Below are 22941 nucleotides of genomic sequence, written 5' to 3' on the forward strand. Positions count from 1 at the left end.
CGCGAGTTGGCGCCGCTGCCACCCCCCGCTCCGCGCTCTCGGCCCCTCGGCCGGGCGGTACCGAGTCCTCCCGGCACCCCCTCCTCTCCTCCCTTCGGCTGGCCCTTCCCCGCGGGACTGCCACCCCCACCTTCGCCCCAGCCCTTTTCTTTCCCCGCCTAGCCGCGGCGGCAGCAGCAGCAGCAGGAGGAGGAGCCGGAGCCCGGAGGCGGCGGTGGCCGGGGAGCCCATGGCGTACAGTCAGGGAGGCGGCAAGAAGAAAGTCTGCTACTACTACGATGGTGAGAGGCCGGGCCGGCGGCAAGGTGGGCGGGCAGGGCTGGGGAGCCAGGCCGGGAGCCGAGCCGGACTCCGCGGCCGCCGAAGCGAGTGGGCGCCGGGGCTGAGGGGTGGGAAGGAGGAGGGACCGACGTCTGGCCGCATCTTAACCCGTTCCCGACCCGACGCCGTCAGGGGGAGCCCCTCCGCGGCGAGCGGCCCCCGCCGGCTCTGCGGCGGGTGCCAGGTGGACGGCCCCCTTTTCCCTCTTGCCGCTCTCCCTCCGGCTGTACGGTCCGCCGCCCTGAAGGCGGCCGCCTGTAGGACGGCGCCGGCCTACCCTGCCTCGGTGGAGGTGGCCAAGGGGATGGTCCGGCCTCTCGCCTCTCCTGCCCGCCACTCGCGGGAACGGTGGTGTTGGGGGACCCTGCTCCGACCCCCGACCCCTCCCCCCCCGGGTCAAAATATCTACCCCGGCCCAGACTTCACACAAAGCCCCGCGGCCGCGAGAGCCCCGCCCCCAGTCCCCGTCCCCCCCCCTCCCCCCCACCCCCCGGTCGCGGCTCGCTCCCGCCCCGCCCCTCCCTTCCTCTTCGGCTCTGGCTGGCCGCAGTGTCTGCTCCTTTCTCCGCCTCCAGCTTCACCCCGGACCCCTCGACCGGGTCGCGGCTGGCGAGTAGTTACTGAGGGTGGGGCCCATGGACGCCTTGGGGCACACTCACTCCTCCGTTTCGCCGGGGCTCCATCCCTCTCCTTTGTTCGCCCGGTGCTTTCAGCGCCACTTTCTCAGGATTCAAACGAAAAGGCTTCACTTCCTCGAAAAAAACTGGGGTTTTTCGAGTTTGAGGTAGTTAGTCTTCGCGGGAAATATGACGGTGCTAGGGAGACGTGGAGCTGTTACTGCTTGTGTTCGTGGATCAGACTCGATGGGTCCTGGCTTGCCTCTGTGAGAGGCGGTTACCACCCACTTCTTTGTTGCTCTTTGTTCGATCAGGAAATACACCCTGCTTTGGAGGTTTAGGAGAGCATTGGCATCTTGCTTGTGAAAGCTGTTACTAGATGGTGGGAGTTTGGGTGTAGGAAAACTTTGAGGAGTCGTGCGGAAAGTGCTGAATAATCAGGTAAGCTTGAGCTTGCGGCCCAGTAAAATATGAAAATCAGATAGCTTAAATTTTAGGGGTTCTCCCATTTGAAATTTGAGCAGAGACGTTACACAAAGACATTAACGGCAAATAGTTTCTCCTGGATTATTCTCCACAGAAGGATTTTGAAAAGTTAACAAAGAAGCTAGGCTCCGTGACCTGCGAGTCCTATTTGATGTGTCTCAAGCAGTACAAATCTTGAAAGTTGTTTCCTACAAGTGGTGTATTGTCTGTATTACAAAATCTTAGGTGGAACCAGACCTTAGAGATCTGGTTCAGAATGAAGCTGATTTTAATTTGAAAATGGCCATACCATATTACTTCATTTAGCAAAGATGAATCTTTTAATGCCTGATCATATAAAATGACCATATAAAATGTGTCTTTGGGGGAAAACTTCAGATCATACGGAAGAAATCTAAATTGTTTGATGTTTGATGGCTAGTACTAAGTAGTTAACAGCTGTGGTATAAAACATTTTTTGAGAGCATTGCATATATGTGTAATACAAATTGAAATTATGCCATCCTGGAGGGATAGAGATAGTACATTTTAATTTTAATATGAACTATATTTCTTAATGATCAGTCTTTAAAAATTTATGCGTATTGTGAGTCACTGGCGGAGCCCTTGCTCTCCATTCCCTGATCAAATTGGAAAGTAAATAACCGTATGTGTAAATTAATTTTTAAAATGATATTGTTTCTAAGGTTTGAAAAGCGGGGGAAACTAGTGCTAAGGCTCTTCCTGCAGCTTAGTTGCTATTGACAGTGATAGGCTCTAATGAAGCTGCTTATAACTTCTTGTCATCAGACTTGAATTGTAGAAGCAGGAAGTACACGTAAGGAGCAGTTTTAAGAACAGCTGTGTTTCTGGGCCCATTTGTGATGAGCCTTTGCTGAGGGAATGGGATGCCAAGGGCAGGATGCGGGGCTTGATAGGTAGAGTGGAAAAAATCAAGTCTCTTATTTACTGTATACCATTCAACTCCTTTACCTGATGACCAACACCAGTTGTGTAACTGAGTTTTTGGAAATCTCAGGCTCTTGCCTCATTTTTAGAACGGAATTTTTGGTTGCTTTCATTTGGAATTTTCTTTGGATTTTTGTCGGGGGGGGAGCTAATAAAATGTTTTGGAGAAACTATTAAGTTGGCTGGGTATCACTGTGCTTAATTATTAGTACGTGATAGCATATATACTAAGCTTTGAACAATTAATTCAAAAAGCTTACATTTTCATTATCCCCAAAATCCTATTTTGTCAGCTTATAAAGGTAGTGGTAATTTTTCTTTTTCTAATTGTGAGGAAAGAGAAAGGTAAAGTAGCTTCTGCACCAAAGAATGGGGAGACTTGGAGGTATACAACATGGATTGGATTGAAACTAAAAATCTGCTCGCCTAAATTAGCTGCTTTTAATGTGTTGGTAAAGAGAGTAGAAGACAGGAGTGAAGTGAATTCTACAACCATAGGAATCCTACGTTTAGGCTTAGTGGGACCATTAGGCACACTCTTTGCAACACAGAGAGAATATCTAGCAAATGAAAGAGACTTCTTGAAGACGTGTATTTTTCTCTGTATGCTTTATAGTGTTCAGTATTATACCCTTTAGATGGCTGGAACGCTGGTTCCAGGTGAACCTTCAGGCATTGGTGGATGAGGTATCCTTAAACCTTTGAGGAAACTGCAGCAATTGTTGACCCATGCCTCCAAAGTTTCCAAAAACTCCCTTCTAAATCTTGGTATTCTTGCAGGTACTACAAGATTATCAATACTATGTAAAGTGACATAACTAGTTGCTGAGATCCCTTCTGACTTTAAAATGATGTGATTTCTGTACTTAAATGTAATTAGCAAACCAAGCTGTGTTAACGGCCTTGTCTGTGATACTCACATTTATTTTATTTTTTTAAGTTTACTTATTTTGTGAGAGAGAGCCCACGCAAACAGTGGTGGGGCAGAGAGAGAGGAAGAGGGAGAATCCTAAGCAGGGTCCCTTCTACAGAGCCAGATGTGGGCCAGATCATGATCTGAGCCAAATCAAGAGTCAGACACCTAACCACTGAGCCAACCAGGTGCCCCACAATGCATTTATAACACTTTATCTAGAAATGTTAAATGTGCTTTGTTTTGAATCAAGCTTTAGGCCAATCACATTTAGTGCCTATTTTACAATGTATGTGATATAATAGGGTTGTATATATATGTCATTTACATAATTGTCTGTATATTGCTCTGTGCTCTGTTTTTTCCTCTTGATAGTGTGCATCAGAATTTTTGGAGACAAGTGGTTCAATGAAAAGCATGCACCACTATACAAAGATAGAATATAAAAGTTATCAAGATTGCACCTCCCAGGATACTCAAGAATTCTGTTTGGCAGCCAACTATTCACAGATTTTCTTAGACTTTTATTTGTAACAGTGGTGCCAAAGCCTTTTGTTAGATAGATAGCCTTTAATAAAACGGCATGGGTTCTTTGCTGTAGTATAAATATTATCCGTAAAATAGGTAATCATTTTTTCTAGAACAGGTTATCAGCAAATCAGAGTACTGAATGAATTACAGCAGCAGTTCATAAATACCAGTAGTCCTAATTGCACATCACTATTTACACATTACTGTTACACCAGTAGTCCTAATTGTACATCACTATTTACACATCACTATTACACTAGTACTGTGTAATACTTAAATAAAACAGTTTTTCTTATACTTGGGTCCTCTTCCCCCAGCTATTCTTTACTACTCGTTTCCTTAAAATTTCACCTTATGAGACTTTTCCCTATTACCTTAATCCTCATTACTGATTTTTTCCCTATTATACTCTCATGCTGTTTATATCACCTGAATTTTGTCCACCTCACTGAATATAAGCTTTGTGAGGACAGAGTCTTGTCTGTTTTGCTTATGTCTGTGCCTCCATCATGTAAATAAAAGTTAAAGGTTTTTTAAATTATTGATGAATAAATGATCAGTACCTTATTTTTATGGATAGAGCACTTTCTTTCTTTTTTTTTTTTTTTTTTAACATTTATTTATTTTTGAGACAGAGAGAGAGCATGAACAGGGGAGGGTCAGAGAAAGAGGGAGACACAGAATCGGAAACAGGCTCCAGGCTCCGAGCCATCAGCCCAGAGCCTGACGCGGGGCTCGAACCCACGGACCGCGAGATCATGACCTGAGCCGAAGTCGGACGCTTAACCGACTGAGCCACCCAGGCGCCCCTGGATAGAGCACTTTCATATAACATTTTCTTTGCTTCTTAAAACCATTCTGAGTTATAGACAGGTAAAATGAGTGGCATTTTGTCTATATTACATTTGAAAATAGATTCGTATCCCTGTTTGACCCAGTCCACTCCTTATCCTTTACCACATTGACTGGTTTTAATGTCCAAGAAGAGGTCAAAACCTGGTACCTAAAAGATTTTTCTTTTTTCCTTTGGTGACGCAACAGTGGACCTCCTTAGGCTGCTACAAAAAAAGGGTGGGCCGGGGGCTTCCTCTTACAAAACAGAAAGTATTAGTAATTATTTTTCTTAACAAAAACTTGTAAATGCTTCGGTTGATAAGTATTTAAGGAGATAGTTAGAATTGGTAATCTCTTAGAGAATGATAATAACATTGAAATATGAATGAGATCAGATTTAAAAGTTTAATAAGGGTATTTGTACTGGTTAATAAGTCCTGTTCCTCTCTATTTCCATAGCAGTTGGCTTATACTTGTTTATGAAAGCCCATAGAAATATCAGATGGGTTTAATATTTGTGTGCCAGGTAGACAAAAGATTATTTAAGTCCTAAGAAGGAAATAAAAGCTGTATACCTAAGTGTGGACCTTTGCAGGCTGTTCAGACAAGGAAGGCCTGAAGGAAGAGAATGGGCCAGTTTTAAAAGAGTTTTCCTATGAGGACACATGGGTGGCTTAGTGGTTTAAGTATCTGACTTCAGCTCAGGTCATGATCTCTTGGTTTGTGGTATTGAGCCCCCCGTCGGGCTGTGTGCTGAGCTCTGGAGCCTGCTTCAGATTCTGTGTCTCCCTCTCTCTCTGCCCTTCCCTGTTCATGCTCTGTCCCACTCTTTAAAAAATAAACATTAAAAAAAAAACATTAGGGGAAAAAAGTTTTCCTATGTAGTACATTGCAAACTACAAAGGCCAAGTAAGTTAGGATTTGGCACACTAAACAAAAGGGAAGATGTAGGGGAACCATGGGATGCCAAGGCAAGGTAGTAAAGGGCCAGACCACGCAAGACATGTACTAAGAGATTTTAACTTTGTTCAGGGAATAGAAAACCACTGAAGGTTTTTAAATAGAACTCTTTAAGTGGAAAAAGGATGGTAAAGAGTGATGAATGGAAGACTGAAAGCAAGAATTGAATGTATGTTGGTCCACATAAAATATCATGGTTGTGGCTGACAGAAATGGACACATTTAAGAGAGGTTTTGAGAGTAAAAAGAACTTGTTGGTGGATTGGAAATGGAGCTGGAACTGGTTAATGGTGATACAGAATAAAGGATGATTCCCAAGTTTCTATCTAGATGGAACAGATTAGGTGACTCATTCCTAAGAGAAGAAGATTTTTAGAGCAGTCCTCTTGTTCACTGACTTGTCCAAGCACCTAGAAAAGTGCCTGGCACATGGTAGTCTCTTGATTTTGTTAAATGAATGAATGAACTTGAGAAGCTCCTGATACTTAAAGGTTGGTGGAGGAGTGGCTGTGGGGTAGGAGTAAAGTCCAAGAGAGCAGTTTATGGAAGCCAGTGGCCAGTGTGTTAAAGATAATGGACTAAGCAGTATGTGGAAGATGAAAAAATTAATATTTATAATCATTATTCTGCATATTGTGAATCTTCACACATTTTTTTGCTGCAAAAATATTAATGTTTGATTATAGGCTGCTGTGTAGATCCCAGGATATCACATAATATACAACATTTTATAAATGTAACAACTACATTTATAAAACCTGAAAAAAAATCTTAAATACATCTAGTCTCAAGTACTTTAGGTGAGAGTGTAGATCTTAGTAGCCATTTTGTTCTGATAGCTTCTTTTGAAGAGTGAACAGTTGCTAAAATTTTGCAGATAAAATGAATTCTTTGTGAGGACTTCTTCATGTTGACGATTAAAATTTATTGTGTTCAGGGAACCACCTTGAGCTAATTTTTCTGATATTTGCTTCATTGGTAAAGCATTTTTATGTATTTTGATGAAAATCAAGATAACATTTAAAATGTCCAAGTTGCGGGGCGCCTGGGTGGCTCAGTCAGTTAGGCGTCCGACTTCAGCTCAGGTCACGATCTCGCGGTTTGTGAGTTCGAGCTCCGCGTCGGGCTCTGGGCTGATGGCTCAGAGCCTGGAGCCTGCTTCGGATTCTGTGTCTCCCTCTCTCTCTGCCCCTCCCCCGTTCATGCTCTGTCTCTCTCTGTCCCAAAAATAAATAAACGTCAAAAAAAAATAAAATAAAATGTCCAAGTTGCATTACTTCACCACTTACATGAGTGGAATTTGTAGGTTCTTAAAACTAAGAAAAGACATTTTATGTTTATTGAAAAGTGGATGGCTACAAAGCAGCCTTGAGAGAATTTTGAGATATGGGATTAAACCAGAAAGAATTGGGAGATGGTTCTTTTATTAACCCCTTACATTTTGGGGGAATTCTTGGTAAACCAGTTAATACTTATCTTTGGCTTGGTTGCCCTTGTGGACATGTGTCATTTAGGTAGGGGGCACATATTTTTGATGGGTCTGGGGCGCCTAAATTGTAGCAGAGAAAACTTGTTGAAAGCTACGTATATTCATACAAAATTGGAGGACCCTATATTGGTAAAAAAGTGATGGATTGGATAAGTAGTTTCTTATATTCATTTTCTTGAAATTAGTGAAGACCCTAAACCTTTACCATATTATATCCTTTCCTAGCCAGGCTTTCCCCTGCCATTTCTACTGACTGTAAATGTCGTTGCTCTCCTACTAGCTACTGCTTAAAGATGGTCTGCGTTGTTCTGCCCACATTTGACTCTAACTCTTCTAGCTTGGCAATATTACCGACTCAGCTACATCTCACATTTCTTCACTATAGGAACAATAGTAATAATAAATACCTACATCATAGGGTTAATTGACAAGATTAACAGATCATAATGTGAAGTGCTTAGAATTGTACCTCCTAGTAAGCACTCAATAAATGTTCATTGCTGCTATCATTTTTTTTTTCAAACATGCTTGCTGAGAAATTGCTACTGTAGTCACCCTTCTGTAGGTTATTGGCATCTTTCCTATTATTAGATTATTAGTGGCTTTCCATTGGACTCTCAGTATGTCTATAACTAGAGTTATTTGGTCTTAAAATATAATAGATGTTAGAGACATCTCATCTTAGTAAATCTAACCAAGTGTTTGGAAGTTCTCTGAAGACGAGTTTCTTTATTCTTATTCTCATGGTCTCTTGGCAGTGATAACTTAGAAGTGACCTCCCTTGCATTAATTTGGGTACGTGATGCTTTGTGATTCTAGCGGTCTTTCCATACCTCAAGAATTTCTTGAAACCAGGTTGCTTTCAAGGAAGTATGTGTGGTGCCAACCATGTAGAACTGAGCTTCATAGTATATCCTTGTAAAGGTAGTTTATTTCATACATGGCCTCTGAATTGTGATATATATACGTAGAGGAATGTTACATATCCCCATAGTCTTCCTTAGCTACTTGTCTGTATTGTCTTAGCTTTGTTGTTGGCTCTTGGTTTAAGAAAGGTGGCTTTCCCTTTAAATGACTGTGTATATGTTGTTTCGAAAGAGAGTTTGTATTGAAAATGAGTTAAGTAAATTAGTGTTACAATACCAACAAAATAAAACAGTAGTAGTATTTAGAAATAGCTATGTTATGAAAATAGGCCCATTATAAAACAGGAATGTTTGTCCTGGAGTATTATCAAATACATGGAAGAGAGAAATGCAAGTTTTTGAGTTCTCAGTTTACATTAAACCAAAAAAGGTGGGGGGGGCCTTGGGTGACTCAGTCAGTTAAGCCGCCGTCTTCAGCTCAGGTCATGATCTCCTCATTTGTGGTATCGAGCCCCCCATTGGGCTCTGTCCTCAGAACCTGGAGCCTACTTCCAATTCTGTGTCTCTCTCTCTCTCTCTCTCTCTGTCTGCCCCTCCCCTGCTTGCTCTGTGTGTGTCTCTCTCTCAAAAATAATAAACATTAAAAAAAATTTTTTTTTTTAGCCAAAAGTGTATATTAGGATTTTGGAAGGTTTTTTTGATCCTGAAGATAGAGAGGGAAATGGTATTCTTTATCCCTAGCTTTTACATAAACTCATGTTGAAGTGATTAACTTCAAGCCATTAAAGTCAGCTTGACTGTCCTAACAAAATTTCGGAATTATTTATTTAAAGACTAGAATTGATACTAAAATAATTTCTAATTTAATACAGTCTGTTGCAGAAAGTGCTTGTTACATTAAAAAAAATAGTATATTTTTAGAGGTTTCCTTAATATTTTTATTATAAAACCACTAGGTCTTTACCTAAAAGTATTGATTTTATTGAAATTTGATAGATGAAAATCTGGTTTTGGTGTTACCTGCTCATTTTAAAATAGACCTTATGTATAAGTTTTAAAACGTTGGTATGTAAGATGTCATGGAAAGGTAGGCTGGCAGTTACAACTTTTAATCATTAAGAATGAGACAAAATATCCTTTCTACCTTAAAAAATGTCATGAGTATGTGTGTCTCATCAGAGCAAAATTTTATTTACGATCTAAATTTCATTTACCAAAAATTTCTCTCAAACTGTGATAAGGATGTATGTGGAATGTTTTAACCCACATAATTCTAACTCTAAAGGATTTCTGGAATGCCACTAAATATTCAGGAAGTAATTGCTGTAAAATCTTTAAATAATAACAGTGAAACTCAGCGAATTTACCTTAGGCATCTGAACTTGCCAGTGAATATGAAAAGTAGTTATCAATTTAAGTAACAAAAACCACTTTTGTAAGTCATTAGAGTATTTTATTTGGACTAATCCTAAATAAGAAATTTTGGTAAGCTGAAAATCAGAAATCTTCCTTGCCTTAATCTATAAATAAGCATAACATATACTAATGGAGTTATCCATGTAAACATGTACCTAGTATCTTGGTTTTCTAATATAATTTGAAAGTTGAAAAATCCAAAATCATTATTTAAGGTTTTAAATCTTATTTGGGTGATAAATGCCTGCTACTGATAAACCTACATAAATTTAGATTGTGAAGATTCTCTTGTTCGTATTATTCAGTTGATGTTGTTTTTCTATTTTAGGTGATATTGGGAATTATTATTATGGACAGGGTCATCCCATGAAACCTCATAGAATCCGCATGACCCACAACTTGCTGCTAAATTATGGCTTATATAGAAAAATGGAAATATATGTGAGTATACCTTTTGGTAAATATTCAGCAGTGATTTTATTTTTTTAATCTACTGCCCTGAAACTTTATTACTCCCTTTGGAGGGCATTTAGCAGATGAAAAAGTCTGGAAGAAAACAGAAACTCCTTTTTGTTTTATTCTTCAGAGAAAACTGGGAGTGTGGGAACTGTAGCCTCTCTTTTCCCTGCTCCTCCACTACTTTTAAAAAGTTTCCCATATCCCACCTTTTCACATTCTGGAGAACAGCTCAGTTTAGCATACTAAATATTTTTGTTACCGTAGTGGTTGACCTGGCTGTGCTGCTGAAGAGTTGACCTGGGACTATTACAAAATTATGTAGAAAATTCTAGAAAATTGGCATATGGAACAGTGTGTTAGTGAATGTGCAGAATATAAATAACATTTAAGATACAACTGCTTTAAATGTTTTTGCACTGATGAGAGTATATATAAACAAATGCAAGACACAATTCTTGCCTATCTGGGGAGAAAAGAAAGACTTGAAGCAGTTAACAATGTTGGGGGTGTGTGTATGTATGTGTGTGTGTGTGTGTATATAATATATATATATATATATGTATATATGTATATATATGTACGTATATACACATGAGTTATTTTCTTTGAAATATAAACAGAGGAGAGGATTGGATAAGACTATCTGGAAGCCTTCTGGGCTTCTGGGAGAAGTGTGTCATAAATAAAATTGAGCTCTTGGGCACAAGGATAATTAAGATAGGCAAAGGAAAGGAAGAGAGATCCTGAACAAAGACTTAAAATTGAGATTGAGTCTCATTCTCACTGTATGCAGAGCAGGTTTATGATAGAAGGTTTGTGACGGAAAATGAAAGAAAGTGTTTCTAAACATGGATTCGGTAAGTGTTGAGCCATTTCCACTAAAATAAAAGGAGTGATTAATTTATAGTTGGGGCCAGACCTGTCTAATGCTTTTAAAGGAGTAGAAATTCGCTTCAGAATTGATACGGTTTCCTAAAAACACACATGTATAAATTTGGATTAGCTTTGAAATTTATTTTGTTCTGGCCAGCCTAATTCTTTTAGAGGACGGTTGGGGGAAATTGTATATTTTGTGTTTGATAATTCTGATATAACCAGTTGTAATTCCACAATTCTGACATTTGGTTTTCTTCACAGAGGCCCCATAAAGCCACTGCTGAGGAAATGACAAAATACCACAGTGATGAGTACATCAAATTTCTACGTTCAATAAGACCAGATAATATGTCTGAGTATAGTAAGCAGATGCAGAGATGTACGTTTCTGTGCTAAAAATATATGCTAGTATTGATAAGTGTAAATGAGTATTTTTAGAAGCTTATAATTAGAGTTATCCAAATCTAGGTATTCTGCCTGATCTAAATATTATTTTAATTATTGGTTTGAAAAGTCAATGTAAAAATATTAAAGCTACTTTGTAAAAAACAAAAGCAAACTCTACTTGAAGCCTATTGATTTGCCAAACTGCCAAAGAGCTATTTGGTGTTCCTCTACTCTTTGTTTTGGTTAACTTTGGGAGAATGGGTATTAGTGGGAAGACTTTGTTCCCTTGCTGTTTAAAAAAAGTGATTATACTTTGATTGGTCTTAGCCTGGTATATGTATCTCATTTTCTATTTGTGTGCTTTAGTTAATCTGGATTGTAATACGTAATCTGTTCCTTCCCATTGTTAGTGACACTTTTGATTTTCTTCTATAAAGCATTTGATAGATAAAAAGTATTTTATTAGTGATTGGTTGGCTTGAAAGTGTAATGCAAAGTGTCATCCTAGAATGATTGCAACAGAGTTTTTTAAACCTTGTTAACTGGAATTCATTCTTATCAGTGTTTTTATTAATTTTAGTGATGATTTTTTTTTAATGAACAATTTCAATACTAAATTAAGTGTAGTTGTTAGACATCTCATACATTTATAGAACTTTGTATACATTTCTACTATCGATTATTCAGTAAAATGCTGTAATGTAAGTAGAACATACTATTTATACATGTTTTTTTGATGGAGATTTAGGCTTAAGATTAAAAGTCATGAGTAGATGGGACAGATGAATTAACAGGATTGATTTATTAATACATAGTACTGAATTATATTATGATTATGATTATATCTGAGCAGTAAGAAACTAAAATTTATTCATTGTAGTGTTAGATTAAGTATATATATACAAAGCTATGTAAAATAATTACCCTTACTTTTGAAGAAGTTGTAATTTGAGAGGTGGGGAGAGACTTGAGAATGGGTTATATACATATATGTCCCTTTTATCCTGTCTGTACTAAGGAACTAAATATATTGCAGTGTGTCACGTATCTGTAGGTGTTGTTTTCTCGTGCTTTATATACTCCTTTCTTCTACACCCTGGCTGTTATGAACTTAGTTAATTCTTCTTTGAGATGGGGTAGGCAACCTGCTGCTTTATCTTTTTAGTACTCGCTAAAATATAGTTCAAAGTTATGGATAGTCTGTGCATGTAAGGAATTGTAAAGAGAGTAAATTATAAAGGAATTAAAGTTGCTTCAATTTTGTAGAATCTTGATTAATCTATTGAATATTTGAGGAGAAATGCCTAAACTTAAGTCTGTGTTTTAATTAAATCAAATACGTTTTATATTTTGATTGCTACTGATTTTTTGGTAATAGAGATGTTCTACAAATAATCCTGGTAAGATTTGATGGTGGTGTTTCACATATAATGCTTTAATTACCTTGGATAAATGATATATTTTTAAGTAACAAACTTTAGCTTTCTACCAAGATGTTTTATGATTGCATCAAATAAAGTTTTTATAAGAAAAGGTTTCATTAATTCACAGAAGGGCTTGTAACTGAAATCCATCTTTCACAGTTAATGTTGGAGAGGATTGTCCAGTGTTTGATGGACTCTTTGAGTTTTGTCAGCTCTCAACTGGTGGCTCAGTTGGTAAGTGTCCTGATTCAGATTTAAAAATTGGCTTAGGGGCACCTGGGTGGCTCAGTTCGTTAAGCGTCCAACTCTTGGTTTTGGCTCAGGTCAAGATCTCACGGTTTGTGGGTTCAAGCCTTGCGTCAGGCTCTGTGCTGGCATCACAGAGCCTGCTTGGGATCCTTTTTCCCCCTCACCTGCTTGTGCTCGCTCTCTCAAACTTAAAAAAAAAATGACTTAAACTTAGTATGTATCTTTTGGGTTATTTGTTTAGAGCAAAAGTTTTAATGGTAGTGGATTTTAATAACAAAAAAGTAGTCTGTATGTTTATAGTAGAGTACAGTTGTCTTTAAAAACCCCTGTGTTTGGGGCACCTGGCTGACCCATTGGGTAGAGCATGTGACTCTTGATCTAGGAATCATGAATTCAAGCCCCACATTGGGTGTAGAGCTTACTTTGAAAAAAAAGTAAGTAAAGGTAGTTACTTCTTTCTTTAAAATCAGTCAACGAATTCCCCATGTTTTATGGTCATAATGATTTGAAGTTTTCAGTTTCTTACTGCTATTATATTTTCACTTAGAGATTTCTCTCTTCTGCCTCTCTAGTTACCAATTTCCATATATACCCTTATTTAATCAGATCACAGCTATAGGATAATATTTATCCAAGGAGGGGCGCCTGGGTGGCTCAGTCGGTTAAGCGTCTGACTTTGGCCTAGGTCATGATCTCACAGTTCGTGAGTTTGAGCCCCACGTCGGGCTCTGTGCTGACACCTTGGAGCCTGGAGCCTGCTTCGGATTCTGTGTCTTCTTCTCTCTTTCTGCCCCTCCCCAGCTCATGCTTGCACTTTGTCTCTGTCAAAAATAAATAAACTTAAAATATATATATATTTAAGAAAAAATTGCTGTTTGTGCCCTAGACAGTGATCCTTATATTTTTGTAATTTTAAGTTCTTTTATACATGGCATACTCTATATAGGGCTTTTGTCTAGTTCTACTGTTTTTTATTTTAAACACGTTCAAAGTCTACCCTGTCTGGTTTTTTAGCTGGAGCTGTGAAGTTAAACCGACAACAAACTGATATGGCTGTTAACTGGGCTGGAGGATTACATCATGCTAAGAAATCAGAAGCATCAGGATTCTGTTATGTTAATGATATTGTACTTGCCATCCTTGAGTTACTAAAGTAAGTTAATTTGTGTTATTTTTCTTATGAAAAAAGTTTAAAACAATATGAATCTATGGCTTTAAAAAACATATCAAGTAGGTTAAAAGTAGTTATGGTGAGTCTTCTATGGATTTTTTATAAACCATTGTAGAAATGCAGGACATTTTCCCATTCCTTGGATTAGTGAGAATGAGAAATGCCTATGTATATCTAAAAGTCCCATTAAATATCCTTTTAAAAAATACTAGAAGTCGGGGCGCCTGGGTGGCGCAGTCGGTTAAGCATCCGACTTCAGCCAGGTCACGATCTCGCGGTCCGTGAGTTCGAGCCCCGCGTCGGGCTCTGGGCTGATGGCTGGGAGCCTGGAGCCTGTTTCCGATTCTGTGTCTCCCTCTCTCTCTGCCCCTCCCCCGTTCGTGCTCTGTCTCTCTCTGTCCCAAAAATAAATAAACGTTGGGAAAAAAAAAAAAATACTAGAAGTAGTGTAGCGATTTAGATTTGGGTTATAGTTTCAACTAATGAGAAATGACATGACCCTGAAGTTCATGTTCTAACATTTTGTAAGTTTTAACTCTTGAAGGCAAAAATATGAAACGTTGTGTTAAAGGAAATTTGTTTTTTGAATGAGTTTGTGTAGTTTTACGTGCAATGGGGCTTTGTTCTCTACTAATGGATAAAATTATCTCTAAGTTACTAGAACAGTTTTAAAGTTACCCTTGATGGCAGTTTGAGAGCGGTATCTATAGAGGAGGTACTTAAGAATTTGGAAATTTATAAAGTTTTGTTTTTTTTTAACCATTATCGGTTGTAACATGTCTTAGATTCCACTTAAGATTGTAGTGAATTAGTTTTTTGTCAGTACTGAAAATGTTGTCTATAGTTGATACCATGCATACGGTTCATAGAAGCTAATTTTTCAGTCATGTAAAATTTGGAATTGACTCCTCATATAAACAACTAAAATGTTTCAGTGAGCTCATTGAGAGCCAGGGAAAACCATTTGAAATTATTTGCCTTGGTTTTTAATTTACTATTGATGTTGGTTCTTGTGTCTTCATCTCTTGAGTAATAGTTCTTGCCCACATGCTTATATTCTTTTTTTTTTTATTTTTTTTTTTACATTTATTTATTTTTGAGACAGAGCATGAACAGGAAAGGGTCAGAGAGAGAGGGAGACACAGAATCTGAAACAGGCTCCAGGCTCTGAGCGGTCAGCACAGAGCCTGACGCGGGGCTCGAACTCACGGACTGCGAGATCATGACCTGAGCCGAAGTCGGACACTTAACCGACTGAGCCACCCAGGCGCCCCCACATGCTTATATTCTTAAACAAGTGTAACTTAATTTGTCCAGACATATTTCTTTAACTGATGTGATCAAACATTTAATTAGTTGACAGCTGATAAGCCACTTATGAACCACTTAGAAACTTGCTTTGCTCTTATTATTTTTGTGAAGAGATTCTGCTATGATGAGACATTCTACTTTTATTTCATAACTTTGCTGAATGGTGCTTTCCTGTGAGTTGAGACTGTTCCTAAGAGTGCTTAGTTTGATAATGTCAGAGTTTACATTTTCTTTTAACATAGCTGTGGTATCATCATGTAATAAATACAGTGCTGCCATTAAACTCAGTAACAGAATAATCCTCAGGTTACAGTGCCATAAAAGGATGACATTCAAAGTTCACCTTCCTTTTCTCTTGTTTTGACCTGGGTGCATGCTAGTAATAAGATGTCACATTATGATGATACACATGGCTCTTAAAATGCATTCAAGTTATAACTGTATTGCTGCAATTTGCAGTGCTCCAATCAGCCCTGTGAAGTGATGAGAGTACCGAATGTGGTTTCTGTCACAACTGCTCTACTCTGCAGTTGAAGCACAAAAGAAGCCGTAGACAATATGTAAACAAATAAACGTGGCCATGTTTCAGTAACACTTTATTTATGGACATTGAAATTTGAATTTCACTTAATTGTCACATATCCTGAACTATTCCTGTTTTAATTTTATTTTTCAGCCATTTAAAAATGTAAAAATTATTCTTACATTAAAGCTTTAAAAAAGATCCCATTGGCCAAATTTGGACTATGAACCATAGATTGCTAACCACTGTTGTATAACCCTGAAAATGTACTAGAGAGATGTTTTAAAGTAATAGTTCTAAGTATGGTATAATCTTCAGTTGTTAATATATAGGAACATGTGCTATGTTTTTAAAACCTGTAGAATAGGACAGATTTCACAGAGAGTAAATACATTTTCTTACCTAGATTGGGGCTAAAGAGAAGATTTAAGGATCTAAGGCTCAAACTTGTAATTTCAGGTGTATGAATGGTCTCTTAAGCTGGAAGTAAAGTAAGAAAAGGGATTAAACATTCTGGAATGCAAGAGCTCAAAAATAGGTTTTCTGCATCCATGGTGGTTCTTCCCCATCTTAAAACCCTTTGAAAACTTACGGCTTTGTTTTCAGGTATCATCAAAGAGTCTTATATATTGATATTGATATCCATCATGGTGATGGTGTCGAAGAAGCTTTTTATACCACAGATCGTGTAATGACTGTATCATTCCATAAGTATGGGGAATACTTTCCCGGAACAGGAGATTTGCGGGTAAGACTGAATTCGGTCTGAATAAATAATTACGAGATAAATATTAGGAAAACTGAGGAAGCTAATAATTATATATCTAAACTAATATTGTTCTTGAGTCATTAATTTGAAATTCGTGTGCAGAATAAAGTCTTTTTTTATATGTTATCTAACATATGCTAGAATTCACTTTCGTTGACTATACAAAAATTCTGAGAGGACTTCCTTTGGCTCGGTCACTTTCTTTGATTGAATAATTGTTTTTGAACATCCCTGAAGCACTAAGCAGTCTTCTTGATAGCTGTTCATTTGAATCTTCAAAACCTACTTGATAGTAGTCAACATTGTCTTTGATTGTAAAGACTGGTGGAAGAAAATAAGAAAACAATAAAATCTTTTTTAGATTCTTGTACTGTTCTTTTTATAGTTAGTCTTGATTTAATAGGTCTAATTTTAATCTCTTTTTCTTTTGGGGAAAGAATACCATAGCTTATCCCGCCTGCCTGTTAAATTAAATGCAACTATTTCTTTTATATTTCTGTTATCTTCTTCCATTTGGTGGTCTTTAATGAATGTAAAAACCAGTGGTCAAATCTTGTTTCTATAAAGTTCCTGAAGTTTTTTTTTTTTTCTTTTTCTATACTAGTTTTTCTTGAACCAAAACTATATGCATGTTGAAATTTATTAAAAAATTTAAATAGCTGTTTTTAATTCAGCCTGGATTATATAGGAAATTTCTCTTAGCATGGCATTCAACATTAGTTCTAAATTATTTTATTAAGATTATTTTTCATATCTGTGGTAGGGAGTTTATTTTAGCAACCATGTTTTTCAAATATGTGAGTTTTCTTTATTTGACCACAAGGTGGTGCTCTTTCAGTAAGAGTTGTGATGGTGAAATCTTTCTTATAAATAGGTAGAGCGTCAGTGGTTTATTTCTGTTTAAATTATGTGGCTTTTAAAATTGAAAATTTACATTTTCACTTTCTTGCCTGTTAGCTCGTTCAGTGTCTTTCCTCAGTTGGTCTTAACTTACATACTAGTGATTCACAGAGTATGACCCTTAAACTGGCAGTATCAGTGTCTCCTGGGAACATATTGTCAGGCCTCAGAAACTCAGATTCTGTGCATTAAAGTTTGAGAGGCACTGCTCTAAATTACTAGAATTCCTTTGCCTACAACCATTGCACTAGAAATTCAGCAAAAGCCTTGCTAATTTTAAGTTTAAAAAAATTAGTCTCTTTTCAGTATGGTCCTAATTAATCTCAGAAATGGCAAAAGTCAGCCTGTGTTTTAATTTCTGACAGTATTCTTATGATTGTTTGAAGTTGGTGGAAAATATTGGAGAATGAATGTTTTTAAAAGATTTCAGGATGACTTTGAATATCTTCTACTCACTTAAGATTTTGCACACGCTATATGAAATAGCCTCATAATATTTTTTCCCTTTGGTTATTATAAAAGGTATCCCCAAAATTTTGCAAGGAACTCAAGATCAATCATACATGTAGTTATATTTGGAGTTTCATAAAACTTGTGTGTATCTTTAGATGTTAATTTGATAAACATTCCTTTTCCTTCGTGACAATTTATTCTAAATTAGAAAAGAAGGATACTTTGAGCGTTGATCATTGTTCAAAATTGTATGCATTTATTAGATCGGGAGCATAAGTAGAAGAAAAAGGGGTATGATACAGTAGTAGTTGAGGAATTAGAAATGGAAGGGATATAGCCTGGTGCTGCAAGGGGAGCAGCTCTGAGTTGCCAGCCTTTGGCTGGAGTGAGAAGTGCTGACCAACTTTCTGTATTCTGAAATCTCAGTGTCAAGATATATTCCAGGAATTTGGTTTTTAATGAAGGAGTTTAAGAATTCACAGTGCTTTTAGTTTATCCACATCTGTATGGTTTGCATTTAGTTACATATAAACATTTAGATTTCTTAAAAAAAATTTGGTTGGGAGGAGATGTGTAATCCCACTTGTCTTCGTTGGACGTTGGCTCATAATAACTAATATTGAAGGATAAACTATGCTTTTTTAAAATGAATCAAGCTCAGATTATTATATGAGAGATCAGGGGAGAATTTACACACAAGTGTTAGTAATCCTAAGGATTCAAGTATATTGAATCATAATTTAAAACACCTGAGTATCAGTCACCCCTAATCCTTTGGTGTGGCAGGTAAAGAACTGTTTTGTAGCAATTTTTATACTGTACCGTTTCTTCAAGGAACATCTATGTGTGCACATGCAGAGGTACATTTACACTCACGCATCTATGCGTGAAATAAGTATTTCAAATACTTATTTATACAAATAAGTGTATGTTGTGTGTGTGTGTGTGTATCCTAAGTGTGTCTACATTGCTGAACCCAGCTCTCTGTTTCTTTTGCTTCATTTGGAAGGTATTAATGCCTAGAGTGGTATTTATTCAACAAGTAGAAACATTTACTTCAAGCACAATTAAAGAGCAGATTTTGGTGCTTTAGTCTGCAGTTGTCAAGACATCAGGACTGTCAGGGCTTATCTTTCATCATAAATAAACTTACACCAGATTATGAGCCACAAGGAGGATTCTGCATTATAGAGACAATTGTTCTACAGGGTTTTTCTGCTCAGAATATTTATTTTCTGTAGCTTTATTCATAATGTTGTCTTACATATTCTGTTGATGATTAATTTCTTGGTCTCATGTAATATTGCCTTTAATTGTTTATGTTCAATTTCTGTTCTCCCAAGATAACCATTTCAGATTAATTGGAACTCATTCTTTTCAGCCTAATAATGCAATCCATTAATATTGGAATATGTACTTCTTCTGTATTATTTCCTTTCTTAACCTAAAAGCTGAATTCAGAATTGGATATTGTTACCAGTTTTTACAACCTTGCAGAAAACTATTTTAATAAACATGTCAAATATTTTCACTATGAAATACTCCCTAAGAGCTGTTTAATTATGTATTTTAGGATATTGGTGCTGGAAAAGGCAAATACTATGCTGTCAATTTTCCAATGAGAGATGGTATAGATGATGAGTCCTATGGGCAGATTTTTAAGCCTGTAAGTATTATTATTTCAAAATCAAAATGGAGAGGCACCTTGCTGGCACAGTTAGGGCCTGTAACTCTTGATCTTGGAGTTATGAGTTCGAGCCCCATGATGGGTATACTTAATAAAATCTTTAAAAAAAACATAAAATCAAAATGGAATTTTAAAAGTATTTTTAGAGATAATAACTTTGGTTATCTTGTACATAGATTATCTCAAAAGTGATGGAAATGTATCAACCTAGTGCTGTGGTGCTACAGTGCGGTGCTGACTCACTATCTGGTGATAGGCTTGGTTGCTTCAATTTGACAGTCAAAGGTAAGCAATTTAACGGATGATAGTCCCAGGAGAATTTTTTTTTCTTCCAAGAACTTCCCATACTAGTTTTCATTACAATTTTTACACAGAGCTACATGCTCTGCAATTTTCATGGGTTTTGTTGAATGTATGTATGCATTAATTATAATCTTGTTTCAGTAAATTAGGTTTTCTTTTGTTGATACATTCAGCGGTGAATACTTCTATAAAGTTTCTCGCAGTCTCAACCAAAGCAGCCATTTTCAGTGTTTCCTCTCTTTGGTGTTTACCTTTTATTTTTTCTTTTAAGTTTATGTGTATTTTGAGAGAGAAAGAGGGCACATGTGTGTGTGTGTGCGCACAGGGGGGATGCAGGGAGTGAGGGAGAGGGAGGACCCCAAGCAGGCTCCGTGCCCCCAACACAGAGCCCGAGGGGGCTCCATCCCATGAACAAGATCGTGCCCTGAGCCGAAGTCCAGAGTCAAGATGCTCAACCGACTGAGCCACCCAGGCACCCCTGGTTTTTACCTTTCTAAAAATATAACATGCAAATTTTGTTACTTTCTATTTTAGCTTTGCGTATTCACTTCCTATCATGGAAGAAGAGGGATTTAGCTCTTTTTCACCACTTTGTCCCCAACACATGCACACACCCTTCCAGTGTCTTCATTTTTACAATTTAAATCTGGGTATGTATACTAGAATTTTGGTTGTGGCCTTCAGTGTTTACAGTGTCATTAACGTTAAAGCACTTTTCAGTTACCAGATTTTTCTTTTTTGCATAACTTGTTTTTCTTGCCCAGTTTTTCAATTACTTAGCTTTCTCTTTACTCATTATTAAACTGCCAGTGTCTAAATAGCTTCAAATGTTCAGATGCATCAAATATTCCGTCATTTTTACCTTCTTGAAGAATAGCCTTCTGATCTGTTACTGTTTGGTTGAGTATCCCCTATAGATATGGTAGAACAAAGAGCTCTTTGCTTCTCTTGTGTGCCTCCCCTCCCCTATTGCTCTTTCCTCGGTCTTCTTCCTCACTTTTGTCTCATTTTGGTGGCGCACATTCTCAAGTAGCTTTCTGAGAAATGAGAAAAGATGTGGGAGATTAGTACTACACCAGAAATTTAAATTTGATCAAGTGTTGAAATTAACTTGTGATAGAAGTCCGGACCAAAGTAAAAGATCACCATCATGGGATTAACTCTAGAGTTTAAGAATAAATCTGAAACTTTATTTAATAAGGTCTTAAAATTTGTTATATGGGGATCAATAATGATGACTATTGTACATGATTTTGTAGTTGTTTTCCTTTTGAACTTTTAGGTAACAAATGGATGCTTTGAATTCCTTCGTAAGATGTGAAGAATTCTCAGTAGAACTTTTCCAGAATTACTGTTGGCTTAAATGGAATTAAATAACTAAATCCAGATATTAAAGGCTATTTTACTTAATGTTACGATTGCTTCTATACCAGTTAGCATTAGAATTATGGTATAATCTATTTTGCTTTTATTAGGTTGAACCGTACAAACTTGATTGCCCCTTTTCTTGGTAGGTCAGCAGTGGCCAAATAATAGTTTCATATGTTGGACTTAATGTGTTGATAACCATATGTTGGCCTCAAAATGGACATGCTTTTTTAAAAATGATCTACCTAATATTAGTACAAAATGGGTATTAACAGACCATTTTCCTGTCTTAGCTGTTTGAAAATGCTTTAATGCCTTCATACTGAAAAGTAATAGCATTCATAATCATAAACTATAGTGTTTTACTCTTACATTAATGTACACTTCAGCCAACTGTTACAATTTCCCTGGTATAAAGCATAAGGATATTTGCAATCCCAAATCTTAAACTTGATTCTAAGCTTTCTGCACTGCCAACTTCAATTTGTATTTCTTAAGTCTATTAGTCCCCTCTTGTCCATCTCCTTTCTGCCCTCCTTTATGTTGTTACTATTGTGATCTCTGCCATTCATTTTTATCTGTTACAAGAAACAGTCATTTTTCTAGTAGTGATAATAGAAATTGGGTTATGAATCATATGGTGCAACTATTGAAGAATACTTAATTAGAAATGCTCACAATATACAATTACATGAAAAAACTAATTAAACCTTATTAACTCAGAATTGTAGGGAAACGTTTAAGGGGCACCTGGTGGTTCAGTTGGTTAAGCATCCATCTGACTCTTGGTTTCAGCTCAGGTCATGATCTCACGGTTCATGGGATCAAGCCCGATGTCAGGCTCTGTACTAACAGTGTGGAGCCTACTGAAGACTTTTCTCCCTCTCTCTCTGCCCCTCACCCACTTACACATGCACTCTCTTTCTCCCTCCCCCCAATAAAGTAAACTTTAAAAAAAGAAATATTTCAAATACTATCTTTGAATGATGGTGTTTTAGATAGCTTTTCCTTTGCACTGTTTTGATTTTTCCTGATAATCTCCAGTAAGCATGGTTTTCTTTTACAATTGAAGGGTTTTTTTTCTTTAAAGATTGATTTGTATACCTAAGTAATATATCAAGAAATTACTGGTAATTAACTTATAATTGATTATTGAACTGGTACATGTATCCAAAGAAATACTTTGTTTTTATATTGGGTTTACTTTTTCCTCAAATTTCTACACATAGAAGTTTGAAGTATTTCTTATACTAATAGATACTAATTTTATAATCTTAGATAAGTTAAAAAAAATTATCCATAGTATTGCTACCTGAAGATAACCCACAGTTAAACTTTGTTATATAGCTTTCCATAATTTGTATGAGTCTAGAGGGAAAATTTAGATTGTGTATGTTTCATTGTAACCTTTCCCCCCACCCCACATAACCTCACAAGAACATAGAATCTTCATATCACAGAACTTTTTCATATGTTAATAAAAAATATTCATATTTTAATCTTAGTTGTATATTTGACTTTTCTATCAGGGATACTTGCTAAAGTAGCCAGTGTTTTAAAAATCATTGTGTGAAAGGTATATGATTGAAAAGTAAATTTTAGACTAGAGATTTCTTGAAATTTTTACATATTTTTTAAATACTTAGAAAAGCCATTTTGGTTGAGTAAAACTTTGCATTT

The 22941-nt window shown here is 37.1% G+C and overlaps 1 protein-coding gene across 1 annotated transcript in view; it reads left to right on the top strand.

Annotated features, from left to right (window-relative positions):
* Window positions 1–22941, top strand: part of HDAC2 (histone deacetylase 2) — a 29719-nt gene continuing 6778 nt past the window's right edge. The window contains exons 1-8 of the mRNA XM_047101776.1: window positions 1–281; window positions 9710–9822; window positions 10978–11095; window positions 12687–12761; window positions 13791–13929; window positions 16388–16529; window positions 19477–19569; window positions 19767–19875. Of these exons, the coding sequence (XP_046957732.1) occupies window positions 230–281; window positions 9710–9822; window positions 10978–11095; window positions 12687–12761; window positions 13791–13929; window positions 16388–16529; window positions 19477–19569; window positions 19767–19875 (841 nt within the window). The 5' untranslated portion in view covers window positions 1–229. The remainder of the gene's footprint in view (window positions 282–9709; window positions 9823–10977; window positions 11096–12686; window positions 12762–13790; window positions 13930–16387; window positions 16530–19476; window positions 19570–19766; window positions 19876–22941) is intronic.

Source organism: Lynx rufus, unplaced genomic scaffold (assembly GCF_022079265.1).
Source record: "Lynx rufus isolate CCGP_SWC_20201006 ecotype Redwood Valley unplaced genomic scaffold, mLynRuf1.p SCAF_6, whole genome shotgun sequence".
Lineage (NCBI taxonomy): Eukaryota > Metazoa > Chordata > Mammalia > Carnivora > Felidae > Lynx > Lynx rufus.